This window comes from Agrilus planipennis, unplaced genomic scaffold (genome assembly GCF_000699045.2).
Source record: "Agrilus planipennis isolate EAB-ADULT unplaced genomic scaffold, Apla_2.0 scaffold181, whole genome shotgun sequence".
NCBI lineage: Eukaryota > Metazoa > Arthropoda > Insecta > Coleoptera > Buprestidae > Agrilus > Agrilus planipennis.
Genome location: NW_020438858.1, coordinates 317,746 through 330,921, shown reverse-complemented (window position 1 = coordinate 330,921; position 13,176 = coordinate 317,746). Strand labels below are relative to the sequence as shown.

The 13,176-nt window shown below is 32.9% G+C and overlaps 3 protein-coding genes across 5 annotated transcripts; all 3 read left to right on the top strand.

Annotated features, from left to right (window-relative positions):
- The first annotated feature begins 765 nt into the window (after positions 1 to 765).
- LOC112903923 (protein disulfide-isomerase A6 homolog) lies at positions 766 to 2,717 on the top strand. Its single transcript, XM_025974442.1, has 7 exons — positions 766 to 943; positions 1,003 to 1,193; positions 1,260 to 1,487; positions 1,547 to 1,921; positions 1,975 to 2,129; positions 2,186 to 2,344; positions 2,417 to 2,717. Exons 1-7 carry the CDS (start codon positions 910 to 912, stop codon positions 2,574 to 2,576), a joined length of 1,302 nt encoding a protein of 433 aa, XP_025830227.1. The 5' UTR covers positions 766 to 909; the 3' UTR covers positions 2,577 to 2,717.
- A 71-nt stretch (positions 2,718 to 2,788) lies between these two features.
- LOC108739275 (endoribonuclease Dcr-1) lies at positions 2,789 to 9,151 on the top strand. 3 transcript variants are annotated; one of them, XM_018473101.1, is made up of 7 exons: positions 3,466 to 3,540; positions 3,599 to 4,584; positions 4,640 to 5,704; positions 5,819 to 6,032; positions 6,106 to 6,711; positions 6,775 to 8,604; positions 8,665 to 9,151. In XM_018473101.1, exons 2-7 carry the CDS (start codon positions 3,649 to 3,651, stop codon positions 9,138 to 9,140), a joined length of 5,127 nt encoding a protein of 1,708 aa, XP_018328603.1. In that variant the 5' UTR covers positions 3,466 to 3,540; positions 3,599 to 3,648; the 3' UTR covers positions 9,141 to 9,151. The 3 variants fall into 3 exon arrangements, with proteins under 3 accessions (XP_018328602.1, XP_018328605.1, XP_018328603.1); XM_018473100.2 differs by having other exon boundaries at positions 2,789 to 4,584; XM_018473103.2 differs by lacking the exons at positions 4,640 to 5,704; positions 5,819 to 6,032; positions 6,106 to 6,711; positions 6,775 to 8,604; positions 8,665 to 9,151 and having other exon boundaries at positions 2,789 to 3,540; positions 3,599 to 3,738.
- Positions 9,152 to 10,380: 1,229 nt separating this feature from the next.
- LOC108739291 (protein disulfide-isomerase A6 homolog) lies at positions 10,381 to 12,333 on the top strand. The gene is made up of 7 exons (XM_025974497.1): positions 10,381 to 10,559; positions 10,619 to 10,809; positions 10,876 to 11,103; positions 11,163 to 11,537; positions 11,591 to 11,745; positions 11,802 to 11,960; positions 12,033 to 12,333. The coding sequence occupies exons 1-7, from the start codon at positions 10,526 to 10,528 to the stop codon at positions 12,190 to 12,192; spliced, it is 1,302 nt and encodes a 433-aa protein (XP_025830282.1). The 5' UTR covers positions 10,381 to 10,525; the 3' UTR covers positions 12,193 to 12,333.
- Positions 12,334 to 13,176: the final 843 nt, after the last annotated feature.

The window sequence follows — 13,176 nt, the reverse complement described above, 5'->3', positions numbered from 1 at the left end:
CTGGAAAACTGACTCTTACCGATCATATTTATATTATTAACTTATTGTAAATGCACTTTTTGTTTTATTGTTCTGTAGGTTTTAATAATTTATTAACTTTGTAATTTTTGTGTTATCTTATCATAAACATTATAAATTACAAAAAGTTTTGTTTTATTCTTTATTTTGTCGTCTGTTTTTCACAAACAGTTTTAAAATTTTGATGGGTACATATTTTTTAAGTTAAATCCAATAAATTTTAAAACTTTTTATTTGGATTTATATTTTAATACAATTTCGTTAGTACAAAAATTGAAGAATCGTTATAATTCGTAAGACAGATTAATGAGTACTTGCTAATTTCATATTCTGGACTAGTATGGTATTTGGTAAATAGTAGTAATCTGGTGAATCGTGTATATCGTACAGCAGATGGATGCGGATTATTAATGTCTATCCGCAAATACGGATAAATACCTCGTATTTGGTTTGATTTTGTCCATAGATTAGGATTTTGTTTTTGTTTAGATTACTCCAGGAGAAGACACCCCTGAAGGGAGGTAGTGTCGGATTTTTACCGACTAAAACCCCTCCTTGAGTGGAGAGATAAACCTGAAGGTTGCTCATCCCCGAGAAAGAAATGGTAAAGTTGGGATTGGGAAGACTACTGAGTTAGGAAAGTTAGGAAGTTAGGAATTTTGTCTATGGATTTTATAGTGCAATAGGTGCAACAAATTTCCCCACTTTTAAAAGTTATGTTATTACCATAGATAATAAGTTATTATTGTCAAAAAACGCTGTCGAAATTACTCGTTCTCCAATAAAATCAGTCCACGATTTCTAACCTATTAAGTTAGACGGTATACTAAAATGCGATAAGTTAAAATCTTATAAAAATCTGCACAAGGTGGTAAAGTGGGATACAAAAAAATGTTTCATCAAAGCGTGTTGTCTTTTCTTTTTAGTAAGTAATCTACAAATGTTGAAAATTGAAACTTTTCATTCAAAAGATTTTTATCGAAGTTTTAGGTGCTCTAACTCTAACGTCTGCTTTGTATAGTTCTAATTCTGATGTTATTCAGTTAACGTCGAAAAATTTCGATTCCTTAGTTTTAAGTAGTGACGATATATGGATAGTGGAGTTCTATGCCCCTTGGTGTGGTCATTGTCAACAATTTGCACCCGAATTTCAAAAAGCTGCGAAAGTGTTAAAGGTAATTGTTTTAGTATTTATTGTATTATTGTTTGAATCTTTTATCATGATTTTTTGTGTTCTGTAGGGTATTGTAAAAGTAGGAGCAGTAAATGCTGATGAAGAAGGTTCATTAGGAGGAAATTATGGAGTTCGAAGTTTTCCAACAGTAAAGATATTTGCTGCTGATAAAAAGAAACCAGAGGATTACAATGGAGGAAGAACTGCTCAAGCACTAGCAGATGCTGCAGTATTAGCTATTAAAAATAAAATAAATGCTAAGTTGGGAGGAAAACAGAGTGGATCAGGCTCAAAGGTATATTCATATTGGAAATTTTCACTAAGTATCATTTGTCGTTACATATTAAATTTTAGTCTGGCAGTGATAAAGATGTTATAGAATTAACTGACAGTAATTTTGATAAACTGGTGTTGCAATCTGATGATATGTGGTTAGTTGAATTTTTTGCACCTTGGTGTGGTCATTGCAAAAATCTTGCTCCTCATTGGGCAGAAGCAGCTACAGAATTGAAAGGAAAGGTAAAATTGGGAGCTTTAGATGCAACTACATATACTTCTAAAGCTGCTGAATATGAAGTGAAAGGGTATCCAACAATAAAGTATTTCCCAGCTGGTAAAAAAGATCATTCTTCTGTCCAAGACTATGATGGTGGAAGAACTGGCAGTAGCATTGTTAATTGGGCTTTAGAAAAGTTAGCTGAAAATATTCCAGCACCAGAACTTGTTGAAGTAAGTATAAAAAGTATATACCCAAAACTTAATTTTAATTTCTTATATTTTAGATAACAAATGAAGCAGCATTTAAAGAAAATTGTGACAAACCATTGTGTGTTATATCAGTATTGCCACATATTTTAGACTGTCAGTCAAAATGTAGAAATAATTATTTAAAAATTCTACAAGAAATGGGAGAAAAATTTAAGAAGAAAATGTGGGGGTATGTATTTAGCACTGTGTAAAATGCCTTTTTCATAATTTATTTTTGTATTTTAGATGGTTGTGGACAGAAGCAGGAGCCCAACGTTCTTTAGAAGATGCTTTAGATATTGGAGGCTTTGGGTACCCTGCAATGGCTGTTGTCAATGCCAAAAAGTTGAAATATTCAATATTAAGAGGACCTTTCTCAACAGAGGGTATTAGTGAATTTTTAAGGTAATTAGATGATCAATTTTTTTGTATTTTTATCACTGAAGAAATTTAAAAGCTATGTTATTTATATTTTAGGGACCTATCTTATGGAAGGGGAAATACTGCTCCACTGAAAGGAGCACAGCTACCTAACATTGAGTCTGTTGATCCATGGGATGGAAAAGATGGAGAATTCCCAACAGAAGAAGATATTGACTTGTCTGACATAAGTTTAGATGAGAAAGATGAATTGTAAATGTGTCATCTGACTGTTTCTACTTAACCAATTTAAACTGATTAGTTTTGGTTTCTTTATTTGTATGTTACTTTAGTGTTAATTATGTTTGGTAAACTTCATGGCTTCCATTAAAATTACAAATTATATGTTTTGAATGTACGTACATATTTCCAAACCATCACAGTAGTTTTAAGATTGTCTAATAAAAATTAATAAACAGTTTCTGTTTCATTAATTTTTTCATAATAGCTTTGTTTGCCAAGTAATACATAACTTAATATCTAAGTACTGTCAACGTCATTTAAAAAAACTTTTTCTGTGTTTATTCAAATCGTAGTTTATAAATAGCGGGTTTGATTAAATCAGCAGAACTACAACAACTAATCAATAAATAGTTCTTATACTCCGTAGAGACAAGTAACAAAAATGATGATGCTATCATAACCTAAAAAAATTTAAATGTAACAATGCAATCTCTGCAGTCTTTTTACTTTATATTTTATATTCAATAAAACGTACTCTATCTAAAAATCGTTAACTTTACAGGTAATTAAAATTAAAGAATACCAAATGGCTTGACAGTGAAACAGTTTTTCGGAAAAGTCTGGAAAACAATCTTCAGAAATCAATTTAAATGGCATGTCACTTAAGTGAAAATGTCTCAACACAGATTTTTACACCTAGGGAATATCAAGTGGAGTTGCTGGACTCGGCGAAAAATAAAAATATCATTATTTGTTCCAGTAGTAGTATTGCAAAAACATTCATAGCAGTCAAACTTGTTCAAGAATTAGCCTATGATATACGCTTTAAAAGGGGCAAGCAAGCAGTATTTGTCTTAGATTTACAAAACGTTGTTGTTATAGAATCACACATGAAATTACTCACAGATTTAACTGTGGTTAGTATAAAAGAATGCATTAATAGTTACACAGAATGGAAGGATCATAGTGAAGCTGCAGTAATAGTGACAACTGCTGAAGTATGTGCAAAATTGTTATCTGACAACTATTTAACATTTGAAAAATTAAATTTGTTAGTTGTGGATGACTATTTGTATGGAGAAAGGCAAGTCCATGTAAAGCACATTATGAAATATTATCATTTAAGTAGAGTATGTAATACAAGGATAATTGGTCTAGCAGCAGGACTTCTGGGAGCAGAACTGAAACCTGATTGTTTAGAGTCAGAGCTACGACGTTTAGAAAATTTGTTGTGTTCATCTGTAGATACATCCAGTGAATTAGTTACATTGTTAAGATTATGCTCAAAACCTAGGGAAAATTTAATAGAATGTGAAGTTGAAAAATGTTCGACTCTTCAAGAAGTACTAAAGGAAAAGATTTTAGAAACTAAGGAATTTTTAATAGATCATCGTTTTGATCCAAGTGAAATATATTCAGATGAATTCCTTGAAGAACTTTTAGCGCTACCTGATCCCAAGATAGACCCTTTAAATATTTTAGACATATTCCTACATATATTAGAAGATCTTGGTCCCTGGGCTGCAGATCAAGCCGCTCTTAGTTTGCTTACATACATAGAAAAATTAAAAGTAAAAGTTCCTTATGAACGTCATTTCATTTTGCTTTGCATGATCTCTACAGTTATGGTAAGAATACGGGCAATATGTGACTGGGAGTTTCAAGACTTATCAGAAATGGAAAAAATATTGCGCTACTCAACAAAAAAGGTTCTTAACTTACTAGATATAATTAGACAATTTAAACCAAATTCTGAACAAATAATTGAAACAAAAGATGAAGCAAAACTTGAAGATAATATCTTAAAAATTAATGGAGATAATGAAAACTGCGACAATCCTGCTGAAAATTTAAAAAATTTTTCAATCAATCAGAAAAGTAGTATATCAAACAATAACTTTAATATGCAAACAAAAAACAAAAGGGCATATAGAATTTACCGGCGTAGTAATTATACTAGAGTTCAACAAGATGATAATTTATGTGCTATTATTTTTGTTCATAATCGATTTACTGCTAAAGTTCTGTATTCACTGCTGTATGTAAGTGGTATATTAAGGAACTAGTCTCTCAAATTCTAAATTTTGATTTTTTCAGAATGTTAGTCAAAATGATGAAGAAATGTGGTGGGTATCTGCTCTCTACACTGTGGAGAAGACAGCTGATCCATTAAAAGAGCCCCGCGAAGCTGAACTAGAGCATCGACGCCAAGAAGAAGTTTTACGAAAATTTAGAATGCACAGCTGTAATATTATGGTAGCTACTTCTGTTCTCGAGCAAGGCTGTGATTTGCCCAAATGTAATCTCGTCATTTGTTTTGATTTGCCACTATCTTTTCATAGCTACGTTAAAACAAAAGCGCGAGCTCGAGCTGCAGATGCATACTATTTGTTATTATCCAACGAAACGGAATTGAATAAATTTGTCGAGCATTTATCAGAATATAAGGAAGTTGAAAATATTTTGTTAAAGCATTGCCAGGTTTTAGAGCCTGATGAGCAGGAATGCATCGAAGCAGATTACTACTGTGCTTCTGGTCCTCTCTACCAACCGCTTAATATACCCGGTGCTCCTTCTGTAACCCTAATGAATGCAATAGCACTTATAAATAGATATTGCGCAAAATTACCAAGCGATACATTTACTCGTTTAACACCGTTGTGGTCGATTCTTAAAACGCAACATCAATTTTCCTGTTGTCTTCGTCTACCTATCAACTCTCCATTAAAAAATAAAATAACTGGTCCTCTAATGCCTAATGAGCTCCTCTCTAGAAGAGCTGTTGCGTTTATTACATGTCAGATGCTTCATAAAATCGGTGAATTAGACGACTATCTTCAGCCTATAAGCAAAGAAAATTTTCGAACAAGTGAAGACGACTGGAATAAATTTGCTCTTGAGGAAGCAGATGAAGAGCTAAACAGGGAAAATATCGAACCACGACCAGGAACTACGAAACGCAGACAGTACTATTACAAAAAAGTCGCGAATTCTCTAATGCATTGTAAACCGAATCCTGGTGAAGCAACTTTCCTTTATAAAATTGTCATGACATTAACGTGTCCTTTACCAGAGGAACAGAATACACGAGGAAGAAAAATATATCCACCAGAAAATTTTGTACAAGGATTTGGTATCTTAACTTCAAAAGAAATTCCAACTGTAAGTGAATTTTGAGAGTCCTAATTAATTAGGATTAACGTAATTGTTCCTGGTTATTTAAAAGAAAAATTATATTCATACAGAAACTTATGTTGCAAAAAATGTATATTTTAGATTTGTCCATTTCCAATTTTTACGAGGTCCGGAGAAGTTAGTGTAGAATTGAAGTTATGTTCTTCAGATATAGTAATGACTGATGAACAAATTCATAAAATAAGCGAATTTTTAAATTACACATTCTCTAACGTTTTGAAATTACAAAGGTACTTAATGCTGTTTAATCCAGATGCTTCAGAAAGTTCGTTCTTGATTGCACCAACAAGAGATAGTGAGTAAATTTATAAAACTGTTTGGCAATATAAAGAAGTATAATTTAATATATAATATATACATAATTTTAGCTTCTAATGGTAGTGCTATTGTTGACTGGGATTTTTTAAATATTATTTATGAAAATAGGTACATATTACCACAAACAGTACCAGAAACGACTAGAAAAGAGTACAGATTTGATCCCAATAATTATAAAGATGCAGTTGTGATGCCATGGTACCGTAATCAAGATCAGCCGCAGTACTTTTATGTTGCTGAAATTTGCTGCAATCTCAATCCTAAATCAAATTTTCCGGGCTCTGAATATGCCACATTTGAAGAATATTATCTACGAAAGTATGGAATACAAATCCAGAACAGTGAACAGTACTTATTAGATGTTGATCACACTTCAGCCCGTCTTAATTTTTTGACCCCCCGTTATGTAAATCGTAAGGGTGTTGCTTTACCCACGAGTAGCGAAGAAACAAAGCGTGCAAAACGGGAAAACTTGGAACAAAAACAGATTCTAGTACCTGAATTATGTGCTATACATCCATTTCCTGCATCTCTTTGGAGGAAAGCAGTTTGTCTCCCTTGTATTCTTTACAGAATAAATGCATTACTTTTAGCCGATCAAGTGAGACGGACTGTAGCGGTTGAACTTGGATTAGGCAAAATTGAACTCCCAAAAGGTATGTTTCCGTCGTTAATTGTTTGTCATTGTGTCAATTTTCTTTCATATTTCGTTTTATTAGATTTTAAATGGCCTTCTTTAAATTTTGGATGGAGTTTGAGTGATGTTTTGAAGAAAACCAAAGAGATAGAATTGGCGAAAGACAGTATAACTCAAGTTAAAGAAATTGATGTGGTTGAAATTTCTGCAATCGTTGAAAAAGACTCTAACGATTCTCAAGAACCGAGTGAAAAATCCTTAGTTAAAGAAGATGACAAGGAGAAAGAAGAAGTTGATGAATCAGATTCTGAAAATAAAGATAAGGATTGGATGGAAATAGGAACGTGGTCTAATGATATGGCAGATTCATCTGTTTACACAACCGACAGTATTGTCCGTTATGCATCTCCTACAAGTTGGTTAGATACTCCATATGATTATTCTGATTCTGATGATTCATACAGCATAGAAGAAGAAGAATCTGACTACGAAGGGCTTAAAATTGAATTTATGGGTGATAATACTGCCGAAGCGGTGGACGAAGGTAATGCAATCGAAAACTATACCCAAACATTGGCTATAATCGATACTTGGGATCCTAATAATGCCGATGAGCAATCGGAAGAATTAAAACAGGAGTTTTACGAAAACTGTCGAAAAAATGCCGATCATATCTTGTCAAGTAATGTACTAGTGCCAAAAAATAAACGGTTTTGTAGAGAAACTTACGATAGCTCAAATAAATTAAATGAAACACTTAATACACATTGTGATAATGGAATTAATTTTGAATGTATTGAACTGCCCCAAAAGTCGCTAGTTGTAAACGCAACTTCTAGTCAAAATAATAGCAAAAAGACAATGTGCAATATTAATACGGAATTAAATTTTAGTTTTGATAAGCAACCAGATCTAAAAGAACATCCTGGTCCGAGCCCGAGCGTGTTACTTCAAGCCTTAACAATGTCAAATGCCAACGATGGTATTAATTTAGAACGTTTAGAAACGATAGGCGATTCGTTTTTAAAATACGCCATAACTAATTACCTTTATTCTAAGTATGAAAATGTTCACGAAGGAAAATTAAGTCATTTACGTTCGAAACAAGTGAGCAATTTAAATTTGTATCGATTAGGAAAGTCAAAAGCCTTGGGTGAATCGATGATAGCCACAAAATTTGATCCACATGACAACTGGCTCCCTCCTTGTTACTATGTGCCAAAGGAACTAGAGGAAGCTCTGATGGATGCAAGGGTACCAGCTAATTACTGGACTCCGGCTGATGTTGCTGCCACTAGAGATATGTCTTTAGATGAGATATGCCAAATGGTACGTGAACACGGCGAGGCTTTAAATTTGCCTTGTATTATTCCATATAACTTAGTTACCCAACACAGTATTCCCGACAAAAGTATAGCAGACTGTGTCGAAGCGTTGATAGGCGCTTATTTGATTGAGTGTGGACCTAGAGGAGCCCTCCTTTTCATGGCGTGGTTGGGTATTAGAGTTCTTCCACAAAACAAAAACGGATGTTACGGTGAATTGCAATTACCTTCTTCTCCTTTAATTAACAACGTGGAAAATCCTCTACAAGAATTGGAATACTTATTAGATGGTTATGACGAATTTGAGAATAAAATTGGCTATCATTTTAAAGACCGTGCCTATCTCTTACAAGCCTTAACTCATGCTTCTTATTCACCTAACACAGTAACAGATTGTTACCAAAGACTCGAATTCTTGGGAGATGCCGTGTTAGATTATCTTATAACTCGCCATCTGTATGAAGACTCCAGAATGCATTCTCCAGGTGCATTGACCGATTTAAGATCTGCATTGGTAAATAATACAATATTTGCTTCATTAGCAGTTCGACATGGATTCCACAGATTTTTTAGACACTTATCGCCAGGTAAGTTCTATACTACAACTATTTTTGTTGACATCAGTGATATAATTTGTTGATTAAAAGGTTTACATGAGGTGATCGAACGATTTGTAAGGATTCAAGAAGAAAGTGGTCATGCTTTAGTGGAAGAATTGTATCTCCTTGCGGAGCACGAGTGCGAAGAAGTAGAAGACGTAGAAGTTCCAAAAGCTCTTGGTGACGTTTTCGAATCAGTTGCAGGGGCAATATTTTTGGATTCTGACATGTCTTTGGACGCGGTTTGGAATGTTTATTACAATATGATGCGTAGCGAAATCGAGAGGTTTAGTGACAAAGTGCCTAAGTCTCCTATAAGAGAACTTCTCGAATTGGAACCAGAAACTGCCAAGTTCAGTAAACCTGAGAAATTAGCAGACGGTAGAAGAGTACGTGTGACTGTTGAAGTGTTTGGGAAAGGTGTTTTTAAAGGAATTGGTCGGAATTATCGAATTGCTAAATGTACTGCAGCTAAATGTGCTTTGAAACACTTAAAGAAACGTGGCTTGTTAAGGAAGAATTAGTTATTGCTTTAGATCATACAATAATTTGGAAGAATAAGAACACAAAATATGGAAATGTGTTATTATCGGTATTGGCGAAATGTTACATCAAATTTATTTGTTTTGTGTATTTACAGCTCAAGTTATGCAAAAATTATAAGAAGTGAAACTTCTTTGATGGCAATGAAAGTAATTCGGCAAGCCGCGCGTCGATTGGTCTTATCAAATAACTTACTACAATTTTATACATTTTAGTGTTTATGTAACTAAGAAGTTTCCCTTCTGGTGTGCGTAAGCTGAACAAATTAATTGAAAATAAGCTTTAGGATTCATAAGACCAAACATTCCTCCATCTGTACTTAAAATTCGCATTACCTCAAGAACGAATTTTTATATAAGATTTATTAAAAAAAATATAGTTTTGAATAGTACCTAATTATTTTTTTAATAACAGAAAATACTTATTTTTGGTGTACACTTCATAATAACTTCTAATTCTGATGTTATTCAGTTAACGTCGAAAAATTTCGATTCCTTAGTTTTAAGTAGTGACGATATATGGATAGTGGAGTTCTATGCCCCTTGGTGTGGTCATTGTCAACAATTTGCACCCGAATTTCAAAAAGCTGCGAAAGTGTTAAAGGTAATTGTTTTAGTATTTATTGTATTATTGTTTGAATCTTTTANTTTAAAATTTTGATGGGTACATATTTTTTAAGTTAAATCCAATAAATTTTAAAACTTTTTATTTGGATTTATATTTTAATACAATTTCGTTAGTACAAAAATTGAAGAATCGTTATAATTCGTAAGACAGATTAATGAGTACTTGCTAATTTCATATTCTGGACTAGTATGGTATTTGGTAAATAGTAGTAATCTGGTGAATCGTGTATATCGTACAGCAGATGGATGCGGATTATTAATGTCTATCCGCAAATACGGATAAATACCTCGTATTTGGTTTGATTTTGTCCATAGATTAGGATTTTGTTTTTGTTTAGATTACTCCAGGAGAAGACACCCCTGAAGGGAGGTAGTGTCGGATTTTTACCGACTAAAACCCCTCCTTGAGTGGAGAGATAAACCTGAAGGTTGCTCATCCCCGAGAAAGAAATGGTAAAGTTGGGATTGGGAAGACTACTGAGTTAGGAAAGTTAGGAAGTTAGGAATTTTGTCTATGGATTTTATAGTGCAATAGGTGCAACAAATTTCCCCACTTTTAAAAGTTATGTTATTACCATAGATAATAAGTTATTATTGTCAAAAAACGCTGTCGAAATTACTCGTTCTCCAATAAAATCAGTCCACGATTTCTAACCTATTAAGTTAGACGGTATACTAAAATGCGATAAGTTAAAATCTTATAAAAATCTGCACAAGGTGGTAAAGTGGGATACAAAAAAATGTTTCATCAAAGCGTGTTGTCTTTTCTTTTTAGTAAGTAATCTACAAATGTTGAAAATTGAAACTTTTCATTCAAAAGATTTTTATCGAAGTTTTAGGTGCTCTAACTCTAACGTCTGCTTTGTATAGTTCTAATTCTGATGTTATTCAGTTAACGTCGAAAAATTTCGATTCCTTAGTTTTAAGTAGTGACGATATATGGATAGTGGAGTTCTATGCCCCTTGGTGTGGTCATTGTCAACAATTTGCACCCGAATTTCAAAAAGCTGCGAAAGTGTTAAAGGTAATTGTTTTAGTATTTATTGTATTATTGTTTGAATCTTTTATCATGATTTTTTGTGTTCTGTAGGGTATTGTAAAAGTAGGAGCAGTAAATGCTGATGAAGAAGGTTCATTAGGAGGAAATTATGGAGTTCGAAGTTTTCCAACAGTAAAGATATTTGCTGCTGATAAAAAGAAACCAGAGGATTACAATGGAGGAAGAACTGCTCAAGCACTAGCAGATGCTGCAGTATTAGCTATTAAAAATAAAATAAATGCTAAGTTGGGAGGAAAACAGAGTGGATCAGGCTCAAAGGTATATTCATATTGGAAATTTTCACTAAGTATCATTTGTCGTTACATATTAAATTTTAGTCTGGCAGTGATAAAGATGTTATAGAATTAACTGACAGTAATTTTGATAAACTGGTGTTGCAATCTGATGATATGTGGTTAGTTGAATTTTTTGCACCTTGGTGTGGTCATTGCAAAAATCTTGCTCCTCATTGGGCAGAAGCAGCTACAGAATTGAAAGGAAAGGTAAAATTGGGAGCTTTAGATGCAACTACATATACTTCTAAAGCTGCTGAATATGAAGTGAAAGGGTATCCAACAATAAAGTATTTCCCAGCTGGTAAAAAAGATCATTCTTCTGTCCAAGACTATGATGGTGGAAGAACTGGCAGTAGCATTGTTAATTGGGCTTTAGAAAAGTTAGCTGAAAATATTCCAGCACCAGAACTTGTTGAAGTAAGTATAAAAAGTATATACCCAAAACTTAATTTTAATTTCTTATATTTTAGATAACAAATGAAGCAGCATTTAAAGAAAATTGTGACAAACCATTGTGTGTTATATCAGTATTGCCACATATTTTAGACTGTCAGTCAAAATGTAGAAATAATTATTTAAAAATTCTACAAGAAATGGGAGAAAAATTTAAGAAGAAAATGTGGGGGTATGTATTTAGCACTGTGTAAAATGCCTTTTTCATAATTTATTTTTGTATTTTAGATGGTTGTGGACAGAAGCAGGAGCCCAACGTTCTTTAGAAGATGCTTTAGATATTGGAGGCTTTGGGTACCCTGCAATGGCTGTTGTCAATGCCAAAAAGTTGAAATATTCAATATTAAGAGGACCTTTCTCAACAGAGGGTATTAGTGAATTTTTAAGGTAATTAGATGATCAATTTTTTTGTATTTTTATCACTGAAGAAATTTAAAAGCTATGTTATTTATATTTTAGGGACCTATCTTATGGAAGGGGAAATACTGCTCCACTGAAAGGAGCACAGCTACCTAACATTGAGTCTGTTGATCCATGGGATGGAAAAGATGGAGAATTCCCAACAGAAGAAGATATTGACTTGTCTGACATAAGTTTAGATGAGAAAGATGAATTGTAAATGTGTCATCTGACTGTTTCTACTTAACCAATTTAAACTGATTAGTTTTGGTTTCTTTATTTGTATGTTACTTTAGTGTTAATTATGTTTGGTAAACTTCATGGCTTCCATTAAAATTACAAATTATATGTTTTGAATGTACGTACATATTTCCAAACCATCACAGTAGTTTTAAGATTGTCTAATAAAAATTAATAAACAGTTTCTGTTTCATTAATTTTTTCATAATAGCTTTGTTTGCCAAGTAATACATAACTTAATATCTAAGTACTGTCAACGTCATTTAAAAAAACTTTTTCTGTGTTTATTCAAATCGTAGTTTATAAATAGCGGGTTTGATTAAATCAGCAGAACTACAACAACTAATCAATAAATAGTTCTTATACTCCGTAGAGACAAGTAACAAAAATGATGATGCTATCATAACCTAAAAAAATTTAAATGTAACAATGCAATCTCTGCAGTCTTTTTACTTTATATTTTATATTCAATAAAACGTACTCTATCTAAAAATCGTTAACTTTACAGGTAATTAAAATTAAAGAATACCAAATGGCTTGACAGTGAAACAGTTTTTCGGAAAAGTCTGGAAAACAATCTTCAGAAATCAATTTAAATGGCATGTCACTTAAGTGAAAATGTCTCAACACAGATTTTTACACCTAGGGAATATCAAGTGGAGTTGCTGGACTCGGCGAAAAATAAAAATATCATTATTTGTTCCAGTAGTAGTATTGCAAAAACATTCATAGCAGTCAAACTTGTTCAAGAATTAGCCTATGATATACGCTTTAAAAGGGGCAAGCAAGCAGTATTTGTCTTAGATTTACAAAACGTTGTTGTTATAGAATCACACATGAAATTACTCACAGATTTAACTGTGGTTAGTATAAAAGAATGCATTAATAGTTACACAGAATGGAAGGATCATAGTGAAGCTGCAGTAATAGTGACAACTGCTGAAGTATGTGCAAAATTGTTATC

Coding starts and splice junctions, on each gene's coding strand:
- LOC108739291 (XM_025974497.1), top strand. CDS start 10,526: ATGTTTCATCAAAGCGTGTTGTCTTTTCTTTTTA. Junction 11,746..11,801: donor TTTAAGAAGAAAATGTGGGG/GTATGTATTTAG, acceptor TTTGTATTTTAG/ATGGTTGTGGACAGAAGCAG. Junction 11,961..12,032: donor GGTATTAGTGAATTTTTAAG/GTAATTAGATGA, acceptor TTTATATTTTAG/GGACCTATCTTATGGAAGGG.
- LOC108739275 (XM_018473100.2), top strand. CDS start 3,193: ATGGCATGTCACTTAAGTGAAAATGTCTCAACACAGATTTTTACACCT. Junction 6,033..6,105: donor GATTGCACCAACAAGAGATA/GTGAGTAAATTT, acceptor ACATAATTTTAG/CTTCTAATGGTAGTGCTATT. Junction 6,712..6,774: donor CAAAATTGAACTCCCAAAAG/GTATGTTTCCGT, acceptor TCGTTTTATTAG/ATTTTAAATGGCCTTCTTTA.
- LOC112903923 (XM_025974442.1), top strand. CDS start 910: ATGTTTCATCAAAGCGTGTTGTCTTTTCTTTTTA. Junction 1,488..1,546: donor AGAGTGGATCAGGCTCAAAG/GTATATTCATAT, acceptor ATTAAATTTTAG/TCTGGCAGTGATAAAGATGT. Junction 1,922..1,974: donor CAGCACCAGAACTTGTTGAA/GTAAGTATAAAA, acceptor CTTATATTTTAG/ATAACAAATGAAGCAGCATT.